Source organism: Suncus etruscus, chromosome 4 (assembly GCF_024139225.1).
Source record: "Suncus etruscus isolate mSunEtr1 chromosome 4, mSunEtr1.pri.cur, whole genome shotgun sequence".
NCBI lineage: Eukaryota > Metazoa > Chordata > Mammalia > Eulipotyphla > Soricidae > Suncus > Suncus etruscus.
Genome location: NC_064851.1, coordinates 118835518 through 118856033, shown reverse-complemented (window position 1 = coordinate 118856033; position 20516 = coordinate 118835518). Strand labels below are relative to the sequence as shown.

At 41.1% G+C, this 20516-nt stretch overlaps 1 protein-coding gene across 2 annotated transcripts in view; it reads left to right on the top strand.

The window, feature by feature from the left end:
• The window catches only part of PALLD (palladin, cytoskeletal associated protein), a 463024-nt gene that overhangs the window by 425651 nt on the left and 16857 nt on the right, over positions 1 to 20516 (top strand). Inside the window, exons 1-6 of one of the 2 annotated variants that reach the window (XM_049771291.1) lie at positions 524 to 1020; positions 4211 to 4346; positions 8012 to 8110; positions 9074 to 9124; positions 10362 to 10583; positions 13706 to 13855. In XM_049771291.1, coding sequence (XP_049627248.1) covers positions 539 to 1020; positions 4211 to 4346; positions 8012 to 8110; positions 9074 to 9124; positions 10362 to 10583; positions 13706 to 13855 — 1140 coding nt within the window. In that variant the 5' untranslated portion in view covers positions 524 to 538. Of the gene's footprint in view, positions 1 to 396; positions 1021 to 4210; positions 4347 to 8011; positions 8111 to 9073; positions 9125 to 10361; positions 10584 to 13705; positions 13856 to 20516 lie in introns of those variants that run through there. The other variant, XM_049771290.1, reaches the window with a different exon arrangement.

Genomic DNA, 20516 nt, shown 5'->3' with positions numbered 1-20516 from the left:
TAGGACTGGGATCCGTGGTCAGTACCTGGCATCTAGGGTCAGCACCTCAGAGTCCAGGTCAGCATCTGGGGTCTGAGGTCAGCACCCAGGTCCTGGGTCAGCACTATAGGGTCTGGAGTCAGCACCCTGAGGTGCGGGGTCAGTACCCTAGGATGCGGGGTCAGCCCCGAGGTCTGGGGTTTGCAGTGGGGTCTGGTGTCAGCACCCTGGGGTCCGGGCTGTCCAGATGAGCTCCCAGGTCCAGTAAACCCGGTTCTCCCTTATTCTATATATAGCCATGGGCTTGCCCAGTCGGGCCCCCAGATTCAGCAAACTGCATGCGCCTCGATCGAGGGGTTCATCGAGGGGCTCCCCGCTCTGCGTCATCTCACCGCGGTGTCTCTTTCCTCTCCGCAGGGACCCTCTGCAGCTGCAGCAGCTCCAGAACCAGATACGCCTGGAGCAGGAGGCCTTGCGGGCGCCGCCCTCGCCGCCCTTCCCGCCGCCGCCCGCGTTCCCCGAACTCGCGGCCTGCACCGGGGCCACCTCCCCGGAGCCCATGAGCGCGCTGGCCTCCCGCTCGGCGGCCGCCTCCATGCAGTCGTCCGGCTCCTTCAACTACGCGCGCCCCAAGCAGTTCATCGCGGCGCAGAACCTGGGCTCGGGGTCGGCGCACGGCACGCCCGCCTCCAGCCCCAGCTCGTCCAGCCTGCCCTCGCCGCTGTCGCCCACGCCCAAGCCCTTCGGCCGGGCGCCCCTGCCGCCCTTCGGAGCCGAGCCCGACAGCCCCTGGGGCCCGTCCTCGCCGTCGCCCCCGCCGCCGCCGCCCCCGGCCTTCAGCCCCACCGCGGCCTTCCCGGTGCTCGACGTCTTCCCGCTGCCGCCGCCGCCACCGCCGCTGCCCGGTGCCCACTGCGCCTCGCCCGGCGCCCGCTTCGGGCCCGGCCAGACCCCCGCGGCCTTTCTCAGCTCGCTGCTGCCTTCCCAGTCCCCACCAGTGGCTGTCAACGCCCTGGGCCTGCCCAAGGGCGTCACCCCTGCGTGAGTGACCACAGCACCCCTGAACCCCCAAAGACGCCCTCTCCTTTCAGCTCCCTGAAAGGCACAAATGATTCTCACCCCAGTTCCCATCGTCACCCTTCCAAAGGTTCACCTCTTTCTTGGTCCTATGCTTATTTGGGCCATACTGAGGTCACTGCACTATATCCCTAGGCCCCAGGATACCTGTACTTAAAGGATATTGCAACTCATTGGGAATCGAGTTGGAATTGGCCTCTCCAGGCCCACTCGCCCATCAAAGCCCTTAATATATATCACTCATGCAACACACACACACACACACACACACACACACACACACACACACACACACACACACACACACACTTGTTCTTAAAGGACATTGCAACTCACTGGGAATCGAGTTGGAATTGGCCTCTCCAGGCCCACTCGCCATCAAAGCCCTTAATGTATATCAGCTCATGCAGCACCCCGGATCCTATGAGGCATATATGACTAATAGCAACCTTTCACGCTTTACAATTTTAAGCATACTGCTCCGGAGTGGCCTTCCGGCATATTAGACCGAGCCAGAGCACATCTCTGAGGGGCTCTGAATAATGCTCATAGTTGGCTGGTGCAGCGCACATCACCCAAGCCATCTATCTGATGGTTGCCTCTGCCACGACACTCCTAAGAAGTCCTGTGGTCTCACTTTAAACTGAGGATTGGGAGGCCCAGAAAGATAGTAGAGCCCATAGGGTACTTGCTGTATGTACTCCTGGCCAACCAGGGTTGATGCCTAGATGACCTTCTTAGCCCCTCCAGAAGTAACTCCTGAGCATCGCCAGGAGAGGCCCCAAACCATAAACTAAAAAAATAACCTTAAGATTTTCGGGTTTACTTTAATTACTCCACTGCTTGCACCCTGCTCTGCCTCTTAGCTTGCCCTATGTCTCATCCTATTTAGTGCAGAAGGGCTGGGTCGTTAAAGATCCGTGTGGTTGTTTGTAAAATCTCTTAACTCCAAGGAGCACAGACGAATCCAATGAAAACGCGCACTTACATTTAAAGGCTTTATGGCATTCTAGTGGATGCCCTTTTATTCATCCTCAGAGATTTGTAGGGTAAAGAAAGGCCGGAATTAGATCATCTGCAAACAAACTAACAGACACCGAGGAGCCCTGAGGCCCACATCTACACAGCTTCCTGCTGGCATCAACACTGTGCACCAAACTAGCTCTCACACCGTCACTGATTCGCAGCAACATCGTAAAGAGTTGGCGCATTGAAAGGGCCGTGGAAAGATCCTGATTTATTTACATATTCCTGAAAATGCTGCTGCCAAGTTCTCACTGTCTTTCTTTCTGGCCATTTTCCTTCCAGTAGTCTCATCTGTGATTCACTTCTAAGGCTGCCATGCCTCAGACATCACCTACTCTGTGGCTATGCCATTGGTCGAAAAAAGCAGAGCTTCAGGTCTCCAAGTAGACCCCAAGGGTTGAACTCTTGGTCCTAAGCTTATCATCCTATTTGAACTTCAGGAGCAAATAACTGGAAAGGAAGGACCTAGAAATGCTAACATTTAGGATAATTCCAATTTCAGCACCAGAAGACTCAGCTACGAGAGCTTTAGACATAATAGAGTGGGGTCAGGGGTTGGGCCATCCAAGATAGAAAATGAGGGCTCCCAAACATTACCAGCTTCCAGGACCAAGAAAAAACTTCCCTCTTCACTGGTTTTGTGGGTTCCTTTGTGAGCAGTGGATGTGCCTGTTGCTGTTGTGTTATTTTTGCTTTTAGGAATGAATTTGGAAAAGGACTCACCTTCTTAACTGCAAATACATTGATGAGTTTATCTCCAACAAATGCAGAGAAACTTCAGCAAGGAAAGAGGGGTGGGGGGATGATGAAAGGAAGGTGATGGGGAAGACCAGGAGCCTGTGTCTCAGAAATCCTGGCTTCATCCATGGGGTCTGAGTATAGAGGAGCTTCAGATGTTCCCACTTTCTAGAACATACTTAGAAACTCCGTAGTCCCCAACACTTCTGCGTGAAATACCAAACCACAAATGATCTGGGGGAACGAAGTGATGTTGGGCATACCACATGGTGCCTGACCCAGGAGCAAGAAACCCTTTTCAATTTATAAATGTCTTTTAACATATATGCTGTACAAAGGAAGTATGTTCAGTACATATGCATCTTCTGAAGAATATATGAAAAACTGAGTTCCTCATATCTCTAATGTTCTCTTATGTGACTGTCTCCAGTAGTATCCACTGCTCCCTCTAAAGGACAAAGATTGCCTATAATTTCCAGATTTCCCATACTTTCCTTCTCACATATCTTCACTGTGTGTGTGTGTGTGTGTGTGTGTGTGTGTGTGTGTGTGTGTGTGTGTGTGTGTGTGTACTCCTAAGTTTTCAAATTTTTGTGTGTATCAGAATCATCAGGAGAGTTGTTAAAACATAGATTCATGGATAGGTCTTCTGGTTGCAATAGATACAGAGTGAGAAGAAAACTGCATTTCAATCAGGGTCTCAGTGTTATTTTCACTGCTGGCCCAGGGTACTTTCTTCAGAACCAAGGTCTGGGCAGTGAGCTGGTTAGTGCCTGCCTGTTTATTAATCAATATGTATTGGGTATATTCCTCTTTAGCTTTCCTTGAAACTGGACATTATTTTTGAACTTTACATTTAGTGATAGAGGTATACAATTTTCTCATTTATCTTTTTCCCAGAGCTCAGTGAAGGAAAAGAGAAGCAGGAATCAAGGTGCTTAAGGCACTAACAAAAATGAGTCCATATTCATCAAGCATCCCTAAATCATGTGATTAAAGTTGCTTTTGGGAAAATGGTTCTGAGATGTCACCTATCACAGGAGTCTTTAGGCTATTCAAAGAAGTTTCGGAGTCTTGGATACATGAATCATAGGAGTTCCTGCAACTAAGCTGAAATAGGTTTAAAAGAAGGAGAGGGAGGCAGGAGGTGGAGAAATAATACATGGGGTTAAGGCACTTGCCCTGCACATGGCCAACCTGGATTCAATCACCAGCACCACATAGCATCTCTGTGGACTTTCCATAGAGCAATTCTTGGAACACAGCTAGTGTGCCCCCCCACCCCAAATGTTTTAATAGAAAAGAGTGAGGTTCCCCTTAGACTTGAATGTTTGATTTGGATTTACCCCCCTGAAAACTGACTGTCCAACCTTTTGCTCTTATCTTGCAGGGGATTTCCAAAGAAGGTCAACCGAACTGCCAGAATAGCTTCTGATGAGGAGATTCAAGGCTCCAAGGATGCTGTTATTCAGGACCTGGAACGGAAACTTCGCTTCAAGGAGGACCTGCTGAACAATGGCACTCCGGTACTGCTGAAATCAGAGATTCCCACCACAAAGCAGCACCCTCTTTCCACTGAGACTTGAGTTCTTGAGATGGGTTCACAAAGTCAACTTTATGATACCCTGAACTTTAACATTCCTCCTTGTCAGACTTGAATCTGGCAAATTGCTCACTGCTTCCTCTGAAGCATCAAAACTGTTCTTGTGAGCAGCCGGAAATAGAGGAAGTGGGAAGCACAGATGAGGGATGTCAGAGTTCCCAAGTAAAAGGAGTGCAAGGCTCCTGTCCTAAGGATGGGGTTCAGAGGGAGGGAGAAGGTGAGCTCTAGAAGGGCAGGTACCCACCCACAGCATGACTAGAAATTTAGGTATCAAAAAAAGATCTGACTCTAGGATACACTATCCTACATCTACCTGAAAAGGCAACCACTGCCAAAGTTCCTTATGTCTTCTAGACTCTCACTGGATACTAAGTGGATCATCAAAAAGACTAACACTTGATCTGGTTTATCAAGCTAAGACAAGCAATATCAAGAAAAAAAATAGAGAGAGGGTTTTCATTTGAGGGTTTGGGGATTTGTTTTAGTTTGGGGGTTTGGGGCCATACCTTGTGGTATTTAGTGATCATTCCTGAAGTAGTTCTAAGGGAACTATATATGGTTAGCAGGAGTTAACCCCTGCTGTATGCAAGGCAAGCATCTTACCCATTGAACAATCTTTCCAATCCACAAAATTTGTTTTTGTTTGTTTCGTTTCTTGGGCCATACCTGGCTGTTCATAGGGCTTACTTCTGGCCCTGTGAACAAGGATTGCTCCTAGAAGGACATCAGGTATCAAAAATTATACCAGGGATTGACTTGGGGTTGGCTGCATTCAAAATAAGCACTTTACCAATTATACTATCTTTCCAGGCAGCCCCTCCTTTTAAAGACAGAATTATGGAGAAGATGAGTAGATATGTAATATATGTGCATACACACAAATATAATATTTTCTCTACTGAACTTATATGTTTCCTCATTAGTTTTTTTTTTATTCTTACTCTTATTTGTTTGTTTTACTGACCCTTTATAATTACATTAGTGTTTTCAAGAGAATGGGGAAAGCAGCATTGCAAATAAAATTTCCTGATTTGAAAAAGGGGGGGGTGTCTTCATATGAATTATCACTAGGAAAGCTTGCCTGGGTTTTAAGCAAAAAGAGTAAAGGACCCTTTTTAAAAGGGTATAAATCTCTAACTATAAAATCACACCAAGATGCCATTTTCAGAGAGAAAACTCTCCTTGTGAATAATGTCCTCATATGTGAGAGCACTGCTTGTTTGGTTGGGAAGATGGAGAAGAGATCAGTGGTGTGTGGATGCTGATTTTAATTATTAGGGCATCCTACTCTGACTTCAGGAAGATTAAAATTCTAATGAGATCCTGTGTTAATTATTCCCTTCACTGAGAATAGAAGATTTTCACAAAAGGAAAATAGTTTCTCCCTGAAATAAATGATTGCACGTGTAAATGTACATAGTCTGGAAGTTTTCCCTGGCTCTGTCTACGAGAGCCTTTGACAGATTCAAACAAATACTTATGGGAACTTTTTTAAGCCAGGTAAAGGAATTGCTCCAGGTTTTTTTGAAGGGGGATGGTTGGGTTTGTTTAAATTTCCTTATAGAAGTAAGACTTCAAAAAAAATAAAAGTAAGACTTCAATAAGCTTTTTTTTCCAAACTATTAATATTTATTGGTATCTTTTAGGTACAAATACATATTATTTACATGTTATCCACTAAGCAATGAGTAGAAATCAAGATGAGTTAAATAGATTTTCGTATTTTAAGTAAAGGTCAAGAAAAGTAAGTTTTCCTCTTTTGGAAAATGGAACCCTCAACTTTTTCCTAATGTTAGACATAATTCTATTGTACATTTTTGACTTCTGGGCCAGAGCTTATATATACATAACAGTAAGATCTAGAAATATAACTGTGAAACGAATTTGACTTATAATGGTTGCAGGTGCATTCTGTATGATGACATCAAGGACTTGAGGTTAAATTGGGTATTTTTCTCATAAAAAACAGGGAGGAAATTACTTCAGTCTCCCTTTTGATGTTAATGTACTCCATGAAAGCATTAGGAAATATTTGAGAAAAGATATTTAAAACTCTCTTTGCATGCTCAATTCATTCATTTTTTTAACAGACATGAGAAAATGAGTTTAAATAGCAATAGTAAACTGAGACATTTCAATCACAGAAACCTGCTAGCCCTCTGCTCCTTCTTTACTGAATGAAATAATTTGAACTAAGGAATCATTTGTCATTGTTACCTATTTATTTCCTAGTAGCACTGAACTTGAGCGCAGCAATGGCAGAAAATGATACCTTTACCCAACACATTTTGTTCATTAGAGAGTTTCCAATGGAGTTTGCATTACTATTCAGAAGTCTGGAAATTTATCTGAAATAACTTGTGTACTTATTTTATATCCTGCCATTGTAATTTTCCTCTATGTAGAACAAATGTTATTTGAAAAATCCAGTGGGGACAAGTGCTCACTAAAGGTTTTTTTCCCGATTTAATTCTAATATACTTAAGAATCATTAGTCGCTAGCAGGAATTACCGCAGAAAAGCAAAAACATTGGTGCTTTTTTGTACAAGAATGACATAGAAAAAATAATTTGGGCTGAGGGACCAAAAAAATAATACTTTCTTTTAAGAGGATAATGAGCTTGCCTTACATATGGCTGAACTTAGTTTACTCATAAGTGCCGCATAAGTCCCCAGAACTCACCAGGAATGACCCCTCAGCACAGAGCCAAGAGTAAGCAAGAACTAATCCCGGAACTGGATTGTTGCCTAATTCAATTGGGCAACAGCTCAATTGTTACCCAAAACTCCCCCCTCAAATATTCTGGACTGAATCCTAAACACTTATTTCTATATGCAAAAAAATTACCATGTGCTTTGCAAACAGAGTCAATCTCTGAGTAGAATCATGAATTGGGGGTGTTCACCTTGGCAACTATCTTTTATAATTTTTTGCTAAGTGATGTGCTTTGTGCATTATTGCATTTGCCTGCATCCCCCTAAGTTACAAAGCAGCCTACAAAAGTGCTCTTACAGGTAAGAGTCCAATGCAAAGAGATGATCTCACTGCCACTTAATCTGCATCTTCCCTTTTTAGAGCTGACTAAGCAAGGGATCACCAATCTTTTAATGCCTGTGAAACATTCATCATGAATCAGCATGTGAAATCCATGGTTCTAGACTTTTCTGAAGTCTATAGAAGCTATGAAAAGAATAAGAACTTTAATTATTTTGTTGTTTGACTATCTTTTCCTTGTTACTCTTCAGGATAGATATGTGAAATATTTTTCCTGCTTGGTTTCTACTTTGTTGCTATTATTCCCACCTTCAATTTATGCTTTCAGTTAGTGGCTCTAATGATTAGAAACCCACTCCCCATCCCATCATTATCTTCCAACACTGAATTAGACCATTAAGACCATTAGGGAAATCAAGAGGCTGGACAAGAGCAGCTCAGAAAAAAAAGACTCCTTCAACCACAGTGGAGAGAGTATGGCTGCTTACAGGAAACAGTTCAGCTCATTTTATTACTGATCTTTTTCAGGAGGTAGCTGTGTCTGTGAGTTTTCTAATGGTGTGCTTTTTGTCTTTTTTTTTTTCCATGATTAGAGGTTAACATACGAAGAGAGAATGGCCCGTCGATTACTAGGAGCTGACAGTGCAAACGTCTTGGCTGTTCCGGAGTCAGAAGAGGAAACAGCCAATCAGGTACCATGATTCTCCGGCCTTCTGGGAGAAATCACTTTTCTCCCTGCTCTCTATAAACATACTCTCCTTGGGATTAGTTCTATGGATAGCAGAGGACAGGCCCAAGAAAAATAGTATTTGAATATCATCCCTTGCCTTCACAGTTTATGTTTATGGAATAGGTACAAAATGTCTGACACTGTGAAAGAATTATTTCAGACAGGGACACCTGTTCATGTTGTCTTCCTAACATTCTGTTTATTCTGCTTTCCAGTATCTTTCTGTTTTCTCTGCCCTGTACTTTAATGTAAAATAGTTTTGTGTGGAAAAACACATTTTCTTTAACCTTGTTTGAAATCCATTGTCACCCCAATCTCTTGTCAAAGGAAAGTATCTGTGCACACAAAAGACTGATACATTTATTGTCTTTCAAAATATATAGTTATGGGGCCGGCGAGGTGGCGCTAGAGGTAAGGTGTCTGCCTTGCAAGCGCTAGCCAAGGAAAGGACTGCCATTCGATCCCCAGGCGTCCCATATGGTGCCCTCAAGCCAGGGGCAATTTCTGAGTGCTTAGCCAGGAGTAACCCCTGAGCATCAAACAGGTGTGGCCTGAAAAATGAAAAAAAATATATATATATAGTTATAAATACCTGAGCAACAGAAAGATCAAAATTTTGTTTTTGTTCTACCACCACACACAGAATGAAGTTATTTCATGGATTTGATGTTAGGCTCTTTTATAATCACTGATGCTTCTATTTAGAAGCTTCTATATATAACTTGAGGGTGAAAGAAAGTTTTTCAAACAAGTTTAAAGAATTGAGTAAACTCATGTTCACTGAGAAATGAATTTACCTTCAACAATGAGAATGTTTTTGTGTTAAATATGCTGTCATAAGAATGTCACCTTAAGAGCAGTGAAAATCTTTCTAGATGCTTATTATTTATTCTGAGTCTTCACTTCTTTTTCTCTATCATTACAGGAAATTGGGTCTCCTCAGGCTTCAGTAGGGAATCCTCAGGATTGTCAAAAGGTTAAGCTTTTCTCCTTTCTGTTCTTTCTAGACTTTCACTCCATCTGTTCCTTCTGTTTTCTAGTTTCCTTTATATTTAACAACCAGTAGTGCTTTCTATTAATCATAGATATTTTGACCCATGTCTATTTTCATCTTATATCAAATGAATAAAATCACTGCTGATATTTTCCTGTCATTTGATTACAAACTAGAATTTAATAAAATTTAATGTCTAAACTTTAAATTCCTCAGATTTCATTGGTTACACAAAAATGCTCCTTCTTAAGCTCATTTGCTTGTGACTGACTGGCCAAAGCAACTTGTATGTTCTTGGCAGTTGTATTTGTATGGTGGCATTTCATCCCTCAAGCCAATCAACTCTTTTTTTTTAAGGCTGATGACTTCTTTAAAGGAAGCTTCAGTTAAATCCTTTATTTAATATTAAATAGAAAACATTTCAAAATGCTCTGCCTGTCTTCATCATACTTTGTAAGCCAAAGAATTAAAGACTCCACCTTAATCACCAGAGTATGGTTATGTTTCTTGCTTTGGTATTTTTCTGAGCTAAAAATTTGATTGTTAAATCCAGGGAGAATGTTTCTTGCTTTGGTATTTTTCTGAGCTAAAAATTTGATTGTTAAATCCAGGGAGAATTCCAAAAGGCTATGTGGCCTAGGTTATGTGGCTGAAGAGTGAAAAGAGCATGGTGCCATTTTTTCCATTGTTCATTTGATAAATGCTATGCAGTATTGCAGCTGCTTGCCACATGTACTGTTGCCTTCTAGAAAGATCTACTACTCTGCATCAGCTTTTACCCTACAAACAGAAATTTGTGTTCTATCATGCTTTGTTTTGTGAACAATTTAGGGATACATTGCCTTTGCTTTCTTTTTCTTTTCTCTCCAGTTTCTCCCACCCCCAGAGAAAAGAGAAAAGAAATTAATCTTCATACTTTGGGTTTTCTTTTGGCTGTTAAGAGTTGCAGACAATTTGAAAATAACATATATACTAACTTCCATATGTTTTCTGTTTTCTATGAAATGGAATTGCACTCAGATTATGTTTTTAGGCTATATGGTGAAAGGGAGAAGGAGAGAGAGAAGGAGAGAGAGAGAGAGAGAGAGAGAGAGAGAGAGAGAGAGAGAGAGAGAGAGAGAGGTCTCTTCTGAGTGTCTTATTAAAAAGGGGGTATTGGACTCTTGAGACTGTAGCATGGGGGATCCAGGTTGCTAATATGCTGATTTTTTTGTTGAAGGAATACAAAGTCTCCAGCTGTGAACAGAGACTCATCAGTGAGATCGAGTACAGACTAGAAAGGTCTCCTGTGGATGAGTCAGGGGATGAGGTTCAGTATGGAGATGCACCCGTGGAAAATGGCATCGCCCCATTCTTTGAGATGAAGCTGAAACACTACAAGATCTTTGAGGGAATGCCTGTAACTTTCAGTTGTCGAGTGACTGGGAATCCGAAGCCAAAGGTGAGCTGAAAGCATGAATTTGTCATAGCGGATTCTCCAAGGAAGGGTTTTAGCTGCCAAAATATAGCACATGTGATAGGAGAAGAAATAGAGACTGTCTTTCTCCAGATGTTAAATATTTGAAGTCCTCTAAGTCCAGAGCCAGATTCAGGAAGGAGGATCGTGTGTTCAGAGAACAGAAGAGAACAGACTAACAAATAAGTGAGGAGGAACTTTTCTACACTTACATCATTACTCCTGTGATGTTATTGATCCTCCCGAGCTCAGTGAGCTCAGTGAGGCTAATTAACCTGCTACGAAGGGTCAGAGAACTGGTGAGGGGCCAGGCCTTGACAGGTAGTGCATAGTAATGGCTACTAAAAAGAGAAAAACAATCAGTGCCTTAATCTAAAACAAACAAACAAAAAACCAGAGCTCTCCATATTTACAAGAAGTGGAAAGGAAAAAGAAGATAATCAGGGTCAGGAGATAGTGTGGGGATTAGGACTTTAAATGCACCATATCTCAATTCCATCCTTGGAATATATGTCCCCCAAGTACCACCATATGGACTTGCCCTTGAGATCCCCTGAGCACTGCCAGGGTCCCCCGCATGGTGATGGCCAAGCAGCAGTGCCATCTCCTCTGACATGAACCATCAGCCTCATCGCTAAAAATTGCTAGGAATGACCCCGGACCTCCTGAGCACTGCTTGGGAGATTTACCCAATTTGTGCAGAGGTCCTCAAACTGGCCCTCTGTTTAAAAAGTTTGAGGACCCCTAGTTTAAAGGATAATCAGAAAGACTTTGCGTAATCAGGTGGCAGAGCTTGCTACAAGGCCTCTCTCTACAGAAATTAGGGACTCCGGCCAAAGAATTGGCCTATCTTTAAAGGGAGACTGGCATAATCCAGCCAAGCAACAGACAGCCATTTTTTTCTAAAACTTGAAAGAAAAGAGATAAAAGAAACATCTGCTTAAAAAAATTGCAATTTCTAGGCCGAGAGATAGTAGAGTAGATTAGGTGCTTGCCTTGCGCATGGCTGACCCTGTTTAGTCCTCAGCACCACATATGATCCCCTAAGCATCACCAGAAGTGATCCCTGATTGGACAGCCAGGAGTAAACCCTAGGTCCCAAAACCAAATACTGAAATTTCAAATTTTCATTATTACAAATATGGAAATCAGGACAAAGAAATTAATAGGAAATTTAGCCCAGAAAAAAAATTAAATGGTTCTCTGGGACAGGGTAACTAATTTGGAGCATATTATACATCTATAGGTCAGTAAGGAAAAACAGGGTCTCACACACACACACACACACACACACACACACACACACACACACACACACACACACACACACAAAATCATCCAAGCCAAATGAAGAAATAAACAACATGGTAGAATGTTACCAGCACAAGAAACAAGGAAAAGGCAGGTACTTCCCAGTATGAAGCATCTTCAGGAAAATATAAAGTAACCATACTTCAAATGATCCAGTTTTAAAGGAAATAAAAACTTGAATGCAAGAACAGAATAGCATCTAGACAAGGCAAGCTTATAAATAAGAATACAGAAATACTTTCTTTAAGAGAAAAGATGCGCCCAGAGAGTTGTGACTGTAACAGTGGTGTGTAAGAGTTGAAATGAAAAGAAGAGAAACTCTATGTCCATAAAAATGAGAGGCTTGGGACCAGAGAGATAGCATGGAGGTAAGGCGTTTGCCTTTCATGCAGGTGGTCGATGGTTCGAATCCTAGCATCCCATATGGTCCCCTGAGCCTGCCAGGAGCAATTTCTGAGCATAGAGCCAGGAGTAACCCCTGAGCGAGGCAGGTGTGACCCACCCCCCAAAAAAGAGAAAAGATGCACCCAGAGAGTTGTGATGTAACAGTGGTGTGTAAGAGTTGAAATGAAAAGAAGAGAGACTCTATGTCCATAAAAATGAGAGGCTAAAAAAAAAAAAAAAATGAGAGGCTAAGGTTCTAATGCACTGTTGTTCCTGCACTGGTTTGATTTCAGTTGGTAAGACATATTGAATTCCAACTTTCTGGTCAAGAGAAAAGTTTAACAAAGAAAAATTTTGAGCCAGAGTGATAGTTCAGGGGGTAGGGTGTTTGCCTTGCGTGTGGCAAACTCAGGTCCTCTATCATCGCATATGGTCCTCTTAAGCACTCCCAGGAGTAATTTCTGAGTATAGAGCAGGAGTATTCCTTGAACACCTCCTGGTGCGGCCCCCAAACAAACAAAATAATAAATAATAAATTCCTTTATGCTTTCAAACCCTGATCTGCCCACCTAATAAATTAGGATCTTTTTTTTAAGTTGTCCTTAACATGCTTGTTCTGAGACATGAAATGATTAAGAAGAATTTCTCATCTACCCTGCTTCCACCTCTTGAACTTACCACTCCCATCTCCAATTAACAGTTCTGAACATTGTTAGTCTAGTTGGTGGTGAATTTTTAGATCTTGGAGATTAACACTGCTTCTGTAAATTCAAAGTTTAAAAATAGATGGTGGAAAGGTGAAGCTGTCAGATACCAATAATTTATATATTCAGTGAATGTATTTCAAGCCCCTTTCCTACCTTAGAAATAGAAATGTATCTTCAAAATTTAAATTTCAGAGGTCTTAACAGATGAAGCAGAATGTCAATTGTGTTCTTAATTTGCTTGTTAAGGAGAAAATTAATTTTGAAAACCAAAGACCTTACGGTAGCCTTCTTTCATGAGGAAGCAGTTAAAGCAGTTTCTTGGTTGTAAGAAACAAAATTGGTAACAACAACAAAAAACGTACAGTGGCTTAAGAAGAATGCGATTGCTTCCCTGTTAACTCCAAAGATGGTTGATACAGGCATAGCCAATCTCACAATCATGCCGAACCCAGTTTGAGGCAAAGTTACTACCTCTGGTGCCAGATTACTAAACTCTGAGCACAGGGACAGGAGTAAGCCCCGAGCATCACCAAGTGTGGCCCTCAACCATAAACAAAAAAAAGTTTCCTCTTCAGATGTGAGTCCTAACCTTAATGTGAAATTTTTGACCCATTGCTCATACACACACACACACACACACACACACACACACACACACACACACACACACACACACACACATTTACTCTTTGATTCCTTTCATAGATATATTGGTTTAAGGATGGGAAGCAGATCTCACCCAAGAACGACCACTACATCATTCAGAAGGATCTAGATGGGACCTGCACGCTGCATACCACAGCCTCAACCTTGGACGATGATGGCAACTACACAGTCATGGCTGCAAATCCTCAGGTAAGGAGGCTGCTTGCAGGACTCAGGCTTGCCGGCGCTTATTTGGACTTAAGAGCGGTTTGACTAAAAGGTGGGACCAACTTCCCAGCTGGGAGCCATTCTCCCCTGTTCAGCACCCATCTGCATACCAGAGCAGAGTAGGTTTTGAATTCCAGAGTATTTATTCCGGTAAGTGGTAGCTGGAACAGGGTGTCTTCAAGGTTTCTCCCTGTGATCCAGGTATGTGAGATTAATAAACTAGAGGTACAGATGGGGCCCAGAGAACTAGATAACTGGTAAGGTGCCTGCTTTGCTTAAGGTCTGGGTTCTATAACTCTGAGCACTGCCAGGTGTTTCCCCCAAAAGATAAAAATATTTCAAACAGTAACTGATGATTAACATTTTTATTTAAGTGATTTATTACACATTTTTAATTTAAAATAATTTTTAAGTGACCTGATTCCATAAAAGTTTAAGAGTTGGTCCTACAGGAATAATTCCAGGGCACCACATATATTAGGGAGAATCCAACATGCACTATTTTTGTAAGCAGTGTGGTTGAGTGATGGAAAGTTCCAAGTTAGAAGCAAGGCCACTGTAAAACAAAAACTTCAATCATAAACTATAATTGCTCAATAAAGAAATTACTTGAGAAAAAGAAGCAAGGCAAGACGCAAACATCTAATGTCATTTCAACAAGAATTACTTTCTATCAAGGAACAGATGAGGAAAAGATAGTGAGCAGTATGCTAATGCTTTAGTAGAACTCTGAAGAAATAAAAGGCAAAATAGTTTCAAAACTTTATGTAATGCTATGTACATGCTTAATAATTAAGTGTAGATAAATAAGAATTTTAATGTGTGATGTTTTAATGTTTGATGGAGTGTTTGGGCGTTTATTTGCTTCTTATATTTGCTTTAATTCAGGGTCAGAAATCACTGGGTTCCTAGACTCTAATAGGGAACGCCTAACTGTTCTGTTCCCAATTTAAGACAGCAATTTTTTTATGAAGTGTTTTCTTTATTATTATTATTTTTGGCCACACCCAGTGATGCTCAGGATTTACTCCTGGCTATACACTCAGAAATAGCTCCTAGCTTGGGGGATAATATGGAACACCGGGGGATTGTTTTGTATATTATATTTTCTGGGCTAGATCTTAGAGATCCCAAAATGAATAAGTGATGCATACCCTAAGAATAAATATGAGAATTAATTTGACAAAGTCTGCAGAAGTCACATAAATAATACTTTAAAAAAAGACTTCTGGAATCTCCATTAGTTATTTATTAAAATTGTTAATTTTTGCCTTTTTTCTTTTTTTTTTTTTTTTTTTTTGGCTCCCCAATGGTATTCAGGGCTTACTCATGGCTGAATGCTCAGGGTTCACTCCATAGTGCTCAAGAGATCGTATGGTGTGTTGGATATTGAACTGGGGCAGCCACATGCAAAACAAATGCCCTACCCCATGTACTATTACACCAGCCCCATTTTGCTTTAAAAAAAAATGTGGAGCAGGACTCCTTGCCTGTATCTGGTTAGTTGAAGATAGAAGGCCAACCACTGAAGATCTCTTTTAGAAACATAGAAACGGAGAACAGAAAGGAATCAAAAGAAAGTCAGGAAACAGACTGCAGAGAAAGCATGGAGGTGTAAAGTGTTTGTCTTGCATGCAGAAGATGGGTGGTTCAAATCCTGGCATCCCATATAGTCCCCTGAGCCTGCCAGGAGCGATTTCTGAGCAGAGAGCCAGGAGTAACTCTTGAGCACTGCCGGGTATGACTCGGAAGGAAGGAAGGAAGGAAGGAAGGAAGGAAGGAAGGAAGGAAGGAAGGAAGGAAGGAAGGAAGGAAGGAAGGAAGGAAGGAAGGAAGGAAGGAAGGAAGGAAGGAAGGAAGGAAGGAAGGAAGGAAGGAAGGAAGGAAGGAAGGAAGGAAGGAAGGAAGGAAGGAGAGAAGGAAGGAGAGAAGGAAGGAGAGAAGGAAGGAGAGAAAGAAAGAAAAGAGAGAGAGAAAGAAAGAAAGGAAGAAAGAAAGAAAGGAAGGAGGAAGAAAGGAAGGAGGAAGAAAGGAAGGAGGGAGGGAGGGAAGGAGGGAGGAAGGACAAGAAGGAAGGAAGGAAGGAAGGAAGGAAGGAAGGAAGGAAGGAAGGAAGGAAGGAAGGAAGGAAGGAAGAAGAGAGAGAAAGAAAAGAGAGAGAGAAAGAAAGGAAGAAAGAAAGAAAGAAAGAAAGAAAGAAAGAAAGAAAGAAAGAAAGAAAGAAAGAAAGAAAGAAAGAAAGAAAGAAAGAAAGAAAGAAAGAAAGGAAGGAAGAAGAAAGGAGGGAGGGAGGGAGGGAGGGAGGGAAGGAGAAAAGGAGGGAAGGAGGGAGGAAGGACAAGAAAGAAGGAAGGAAGGAAGGAAGGAAGGAAGGAAGGAAGGAAGGAAGGAAGGAAGGAAGGAAGGAAGGAAGGAAGGAAGGGAGGGAGGGAGGGAGGGAGGGAGGGAGGGAAGGAAGGAAGGAAGGAAGGAAGGAAGGAAGGAAGGAAGGAAGGAAGGAAGGAAGGAAGGAAGGAAGGAAGGAAGGAAGGAAGGAAGGAAGGAAGGAAGGAAGGAAGGAAAGAAAGAGACCTCAGCCTAAAGCATAGAGAGCAAACTGCTTTACCACATCTAGCTCAGCACCATGATGAACCTGGCTGGCTCTTTGCCTTTGAAGAGAAGACAAAGAAATAAGGCTTAGAGAGTGGTAGATGAGTGAGCCCAAAGTTCAGCCCAGCTCACTAAATAAATATTTTGTGCCACTTGTAATGAAACAAACACCAGTACTGCTTTTGGGAGTATCCCAGAGGGAGCAAAAAATTCAAAGAACCCCAGGAGACAGTCACCAAAGCACTTTCTAAGACCTGGAATTCCAACTATATCCCAAAATTAGATAAATTCACTCAATATTTTTTATTGGGGTGGGCTATCACTCTCCTTTTCTGTCTCAATGACCCAATTCAGCATAAGAGGGGAAACTTAAGAAAAATTCATAAAAAATTTTAGTCCTGCAATTGAAAATGTTATTTGGGACAGTGTCGGAGGCAGAAGACCCTCAGAGGCAGGGCGTGGTGTTGTAATGTTTTCTGCAGAGAACTTTGGCACTAACAGCATGATAAACCATACTGCCTAAAATTAAATTAAATTTTAGAAAAAAATTGTTATAGAGTTTTATACTTATAGCTCTTGGTATCAGTTGCTGTTCCAAGTTTCTGGGCATGTTGTCTGATTAATTCTAATGTCAGGAGTGAAACTCCAGAGGCAATTGTACAGTGGGTAGAGTACTTGCCTTGTATGCAGTCAACCTGGATATATCCCAGGCACCCTATATGGTCCTCTGTACCTGGACGGAGTGCTTCCTGAGTAAGTTCTGGGCACCTCCAGATGTTGTTTTATAAAAAAGGTAAAATTCCATCTTTAGCCAAGAATCTTTAATAGCATATGCTGTCCAAATATCCCAGATAAGAGTTTCTAAAAACTGGAATAAACTTCATTACCTATTTGAAAGCAAAGTGGTATTTAGTATAGCAGGCCTTTTTTGTTGTACTTACATAATAGGTTATTATTCATTGCTGTAGAAATACCATAATAGAAAAGTTAAACATGTCATAATCCCAACTTTAAAATATCTTTATCTCTTAAGATGTCTCATCATTCTTGTCATTTGTGGGCTAGAACATGATCTGAAAGAGGTATGTCATAGTAGGCTCTGGAAAAAAAAATTTCAAAAGTAAAAGCTAAATTTTTCAAGAGATACTTTCCCCAAAACAAAATATGGAATCAACAGAAAGTCTAAATTCTGCTGATGCCTTCAGTGACTCTAAATTATTTCATTATGTTTTTAAAAGCAGAGGGATTTGAAAGGGAGAGAACAGGTTCTCTTTTTCCTGGTTCACTACAGCTTTCTCCTTACATGATGGGGAATGACCAAAGGGAAAAGGCTGGAGTGGAAAATCAGTGCAGTAATGAAACACAGACTGTCAAGCTCTCCTGAGCAGTGGAAAATAATTCCAGAAAGCAGCCAGGAGAAAGGGGTGAGAACCAAGGAAGAGAGGAAAATGCTAAAGTTCAGCAGAATATTTGAGAGAATGTTTTTCCACCTGGCTCAACCTTTGGGGAATAAGAAACATGTTTGCTATTGTGAATGCATCCAAATTCTGCTTGGGCTGGAACATGCGGCTCTACAAAGGCTCAGGACTCAGGCGAGTTTAGTGAAATAGTGAGGGGGTGTGGGGCAGCACCAAACCATGCCAAAATGAGGATCTCCAATAGTTTATTTTAGACTCTAATCCTATCTTTAAGACACAACTAAATCTAAACACGCCTGTTTGACTTTGTTTTGCTCTGTTGCTAAGTTACTCTCTGTTGGACTCGGGTTTGGAAATGGCTGTTTTGAGGTTTGCTGTTTCCTCCAATTGAGTATGTATACAAGCGGCAAATTTCATAAACTACGAAATATACATGTTATTTTCATAGTATATAAATAGTTGGCCTTGCATGAGGCTTCAAATAATCTTTACAAGCTGGATGTTAATACACAGTCCCATTAAGAATTCAAACTCATTACTTGTACTATAGCTTTAAACTCTGTGGATTTGTTTGGAATAGGAAAGTAACACACAGCTGACTTAAATTTAAGAAGTTGGTTTGTTGATTGTGTTTTGTTTCGGCATTAAAAGGTTTCCCAACTCGTTCCAAGCTTCACTTTAAACATTCACTTGCATTACTGCTTCATGTGCTAATAATAAAGCAGATCGAAATTACAGTGTTAAAAGAAAATGCAATGGCATTAATGTTCATCAGAGCCCATTAATTAAGACAATTACTAGGGTTAACTGGCACATTATTATGATTAACATGATTTGGTGCTAATTTTATATGAACATTATCATAAATAAAATGGTCATCCTTAAAAATCTGAACTTTAAATTGAGCACAATTGGAGGCATCTTTTCAAAACTGACTTACTGAGTTCTATATTTCTTTAATATAAAAACATCAAAAGTGTATTAGTTGAGATATTTTCTCAGTGTTCCTTGGTCATCTGTTAGCTAGTAGCATTATTGCCAAACTGATAATTCTGCCTTTTGAATATTAGGACTTTCCTTTCTTCTCTATTTCTATTTTGTTTTAGGGACATGCCCAGCAGTGCTCAGAGAATAGTCCAGGCTCTGCACACTTGGTGGGCTCAGGGGACCATATGACATGCCAGGGACAAACCTAGATCAGCTTTTTGCAAGGCAAACACCCTACGCATTGTACTATGGCTCTGGCCCCTCCCTTGATTTTTACAAGTAAAGGGTGTAAGGCTAAAAAAGTGAGACATCATGCATATTCTTTTTTCTTAATTTGGGAGTTAAGGAAATAGTCTGCAGCAATATTTGTGTATTAGTTTCAGAGCATGACGTAAAAACCTTGACAAACATAAAATTCTGTCCTCTGTTCAGTGAGAGGAGGCAAGGTTTATCCTAAGCAAAGTCAAATGGGTCCAATTGAATAGAAAAACCTGCATCTTATACCTCAAATACAGCCATCAGCATAAAGCCACTAGATAAACCTATTTGCTTTTCATCTTTTAAGCAAGAGCATAAGTGAAGAAGGTTGATCTCTAGGCTGAGGACATAACAGAGGGCTGGTGTGCACACAGGAGTCTTAGGCTTGATGTCCATAATACATAGTCCCCCATGTACCACTAGACTAACCCTCAACTCAGCCAAATGTGGCCCCAAAACTGGCAGAACAAGTATTTATCTTCACTCACACATTCTTCCCCCTCCCATGCTAACACTATTGCCATTTTGTTTTTCCTTTTGCGTAAACAAATAACAAACAATGCCAGAAAAACCAAGCCCATTACATATGGAAAAAGTTGGCATTTAACAAAAACAATGCTTCACATTCGTCTAGTTATTATTATAATTATACCCACATTTAGTGCTATAATTAACAGTTGAGCCTTTGTGCAAAATATATTACCAACTTCTTTATACCTACTAACTCAGTCTAACTTTATGTGAATCCATTCAGGATCAACTCTTTGGTCCCATTTTGCAGAAGAAAGAAACTTAAGAGGTTAATTTCCCAGCAAAAGTCATTCAACTATAAAGGACAGAACTGGCTTACAAACAAACTCAGATTTGATTTGAGTTTGAATTTGAGCTAAGGAGTATCACACAAAGCTGTCTGGGGCATGTCCCAGCATACAACTCGACCCAAACAAGGCATTGGGTAAAGGTATATTTAAAGGGATAAAAAAAGGACATAAGATATTCATGCAAAATAGATCTACTTGAAATTAAGCCACTGGATCCCCTGAACAATCATCTTGATTGTTCAAGTCTTAGACCCATGGAACCAACTGTTCCATCAATGATACATTTGTTGATTATAATGTACAATATCAATGACTCCTTGATATTTAGAGGCCTACCTTAGTCTCATGTCATTTAATCTTTATAGCATCCTTGTAAAACAGATATACACTCCATTTTTTATTTAAAAAAAAAAAAAACCTAAAACAAATTCAGTTGTCTGACCAGAGTTTGAAAAATTCAGGATAGAATTTTAATATTAACATAATATTAACATTCCTCTGGAAAAGTTTTATGGTTTTTTATACCACAAGGAAAACAAATCTATCAGAAGTATATATTACTCTATTCAA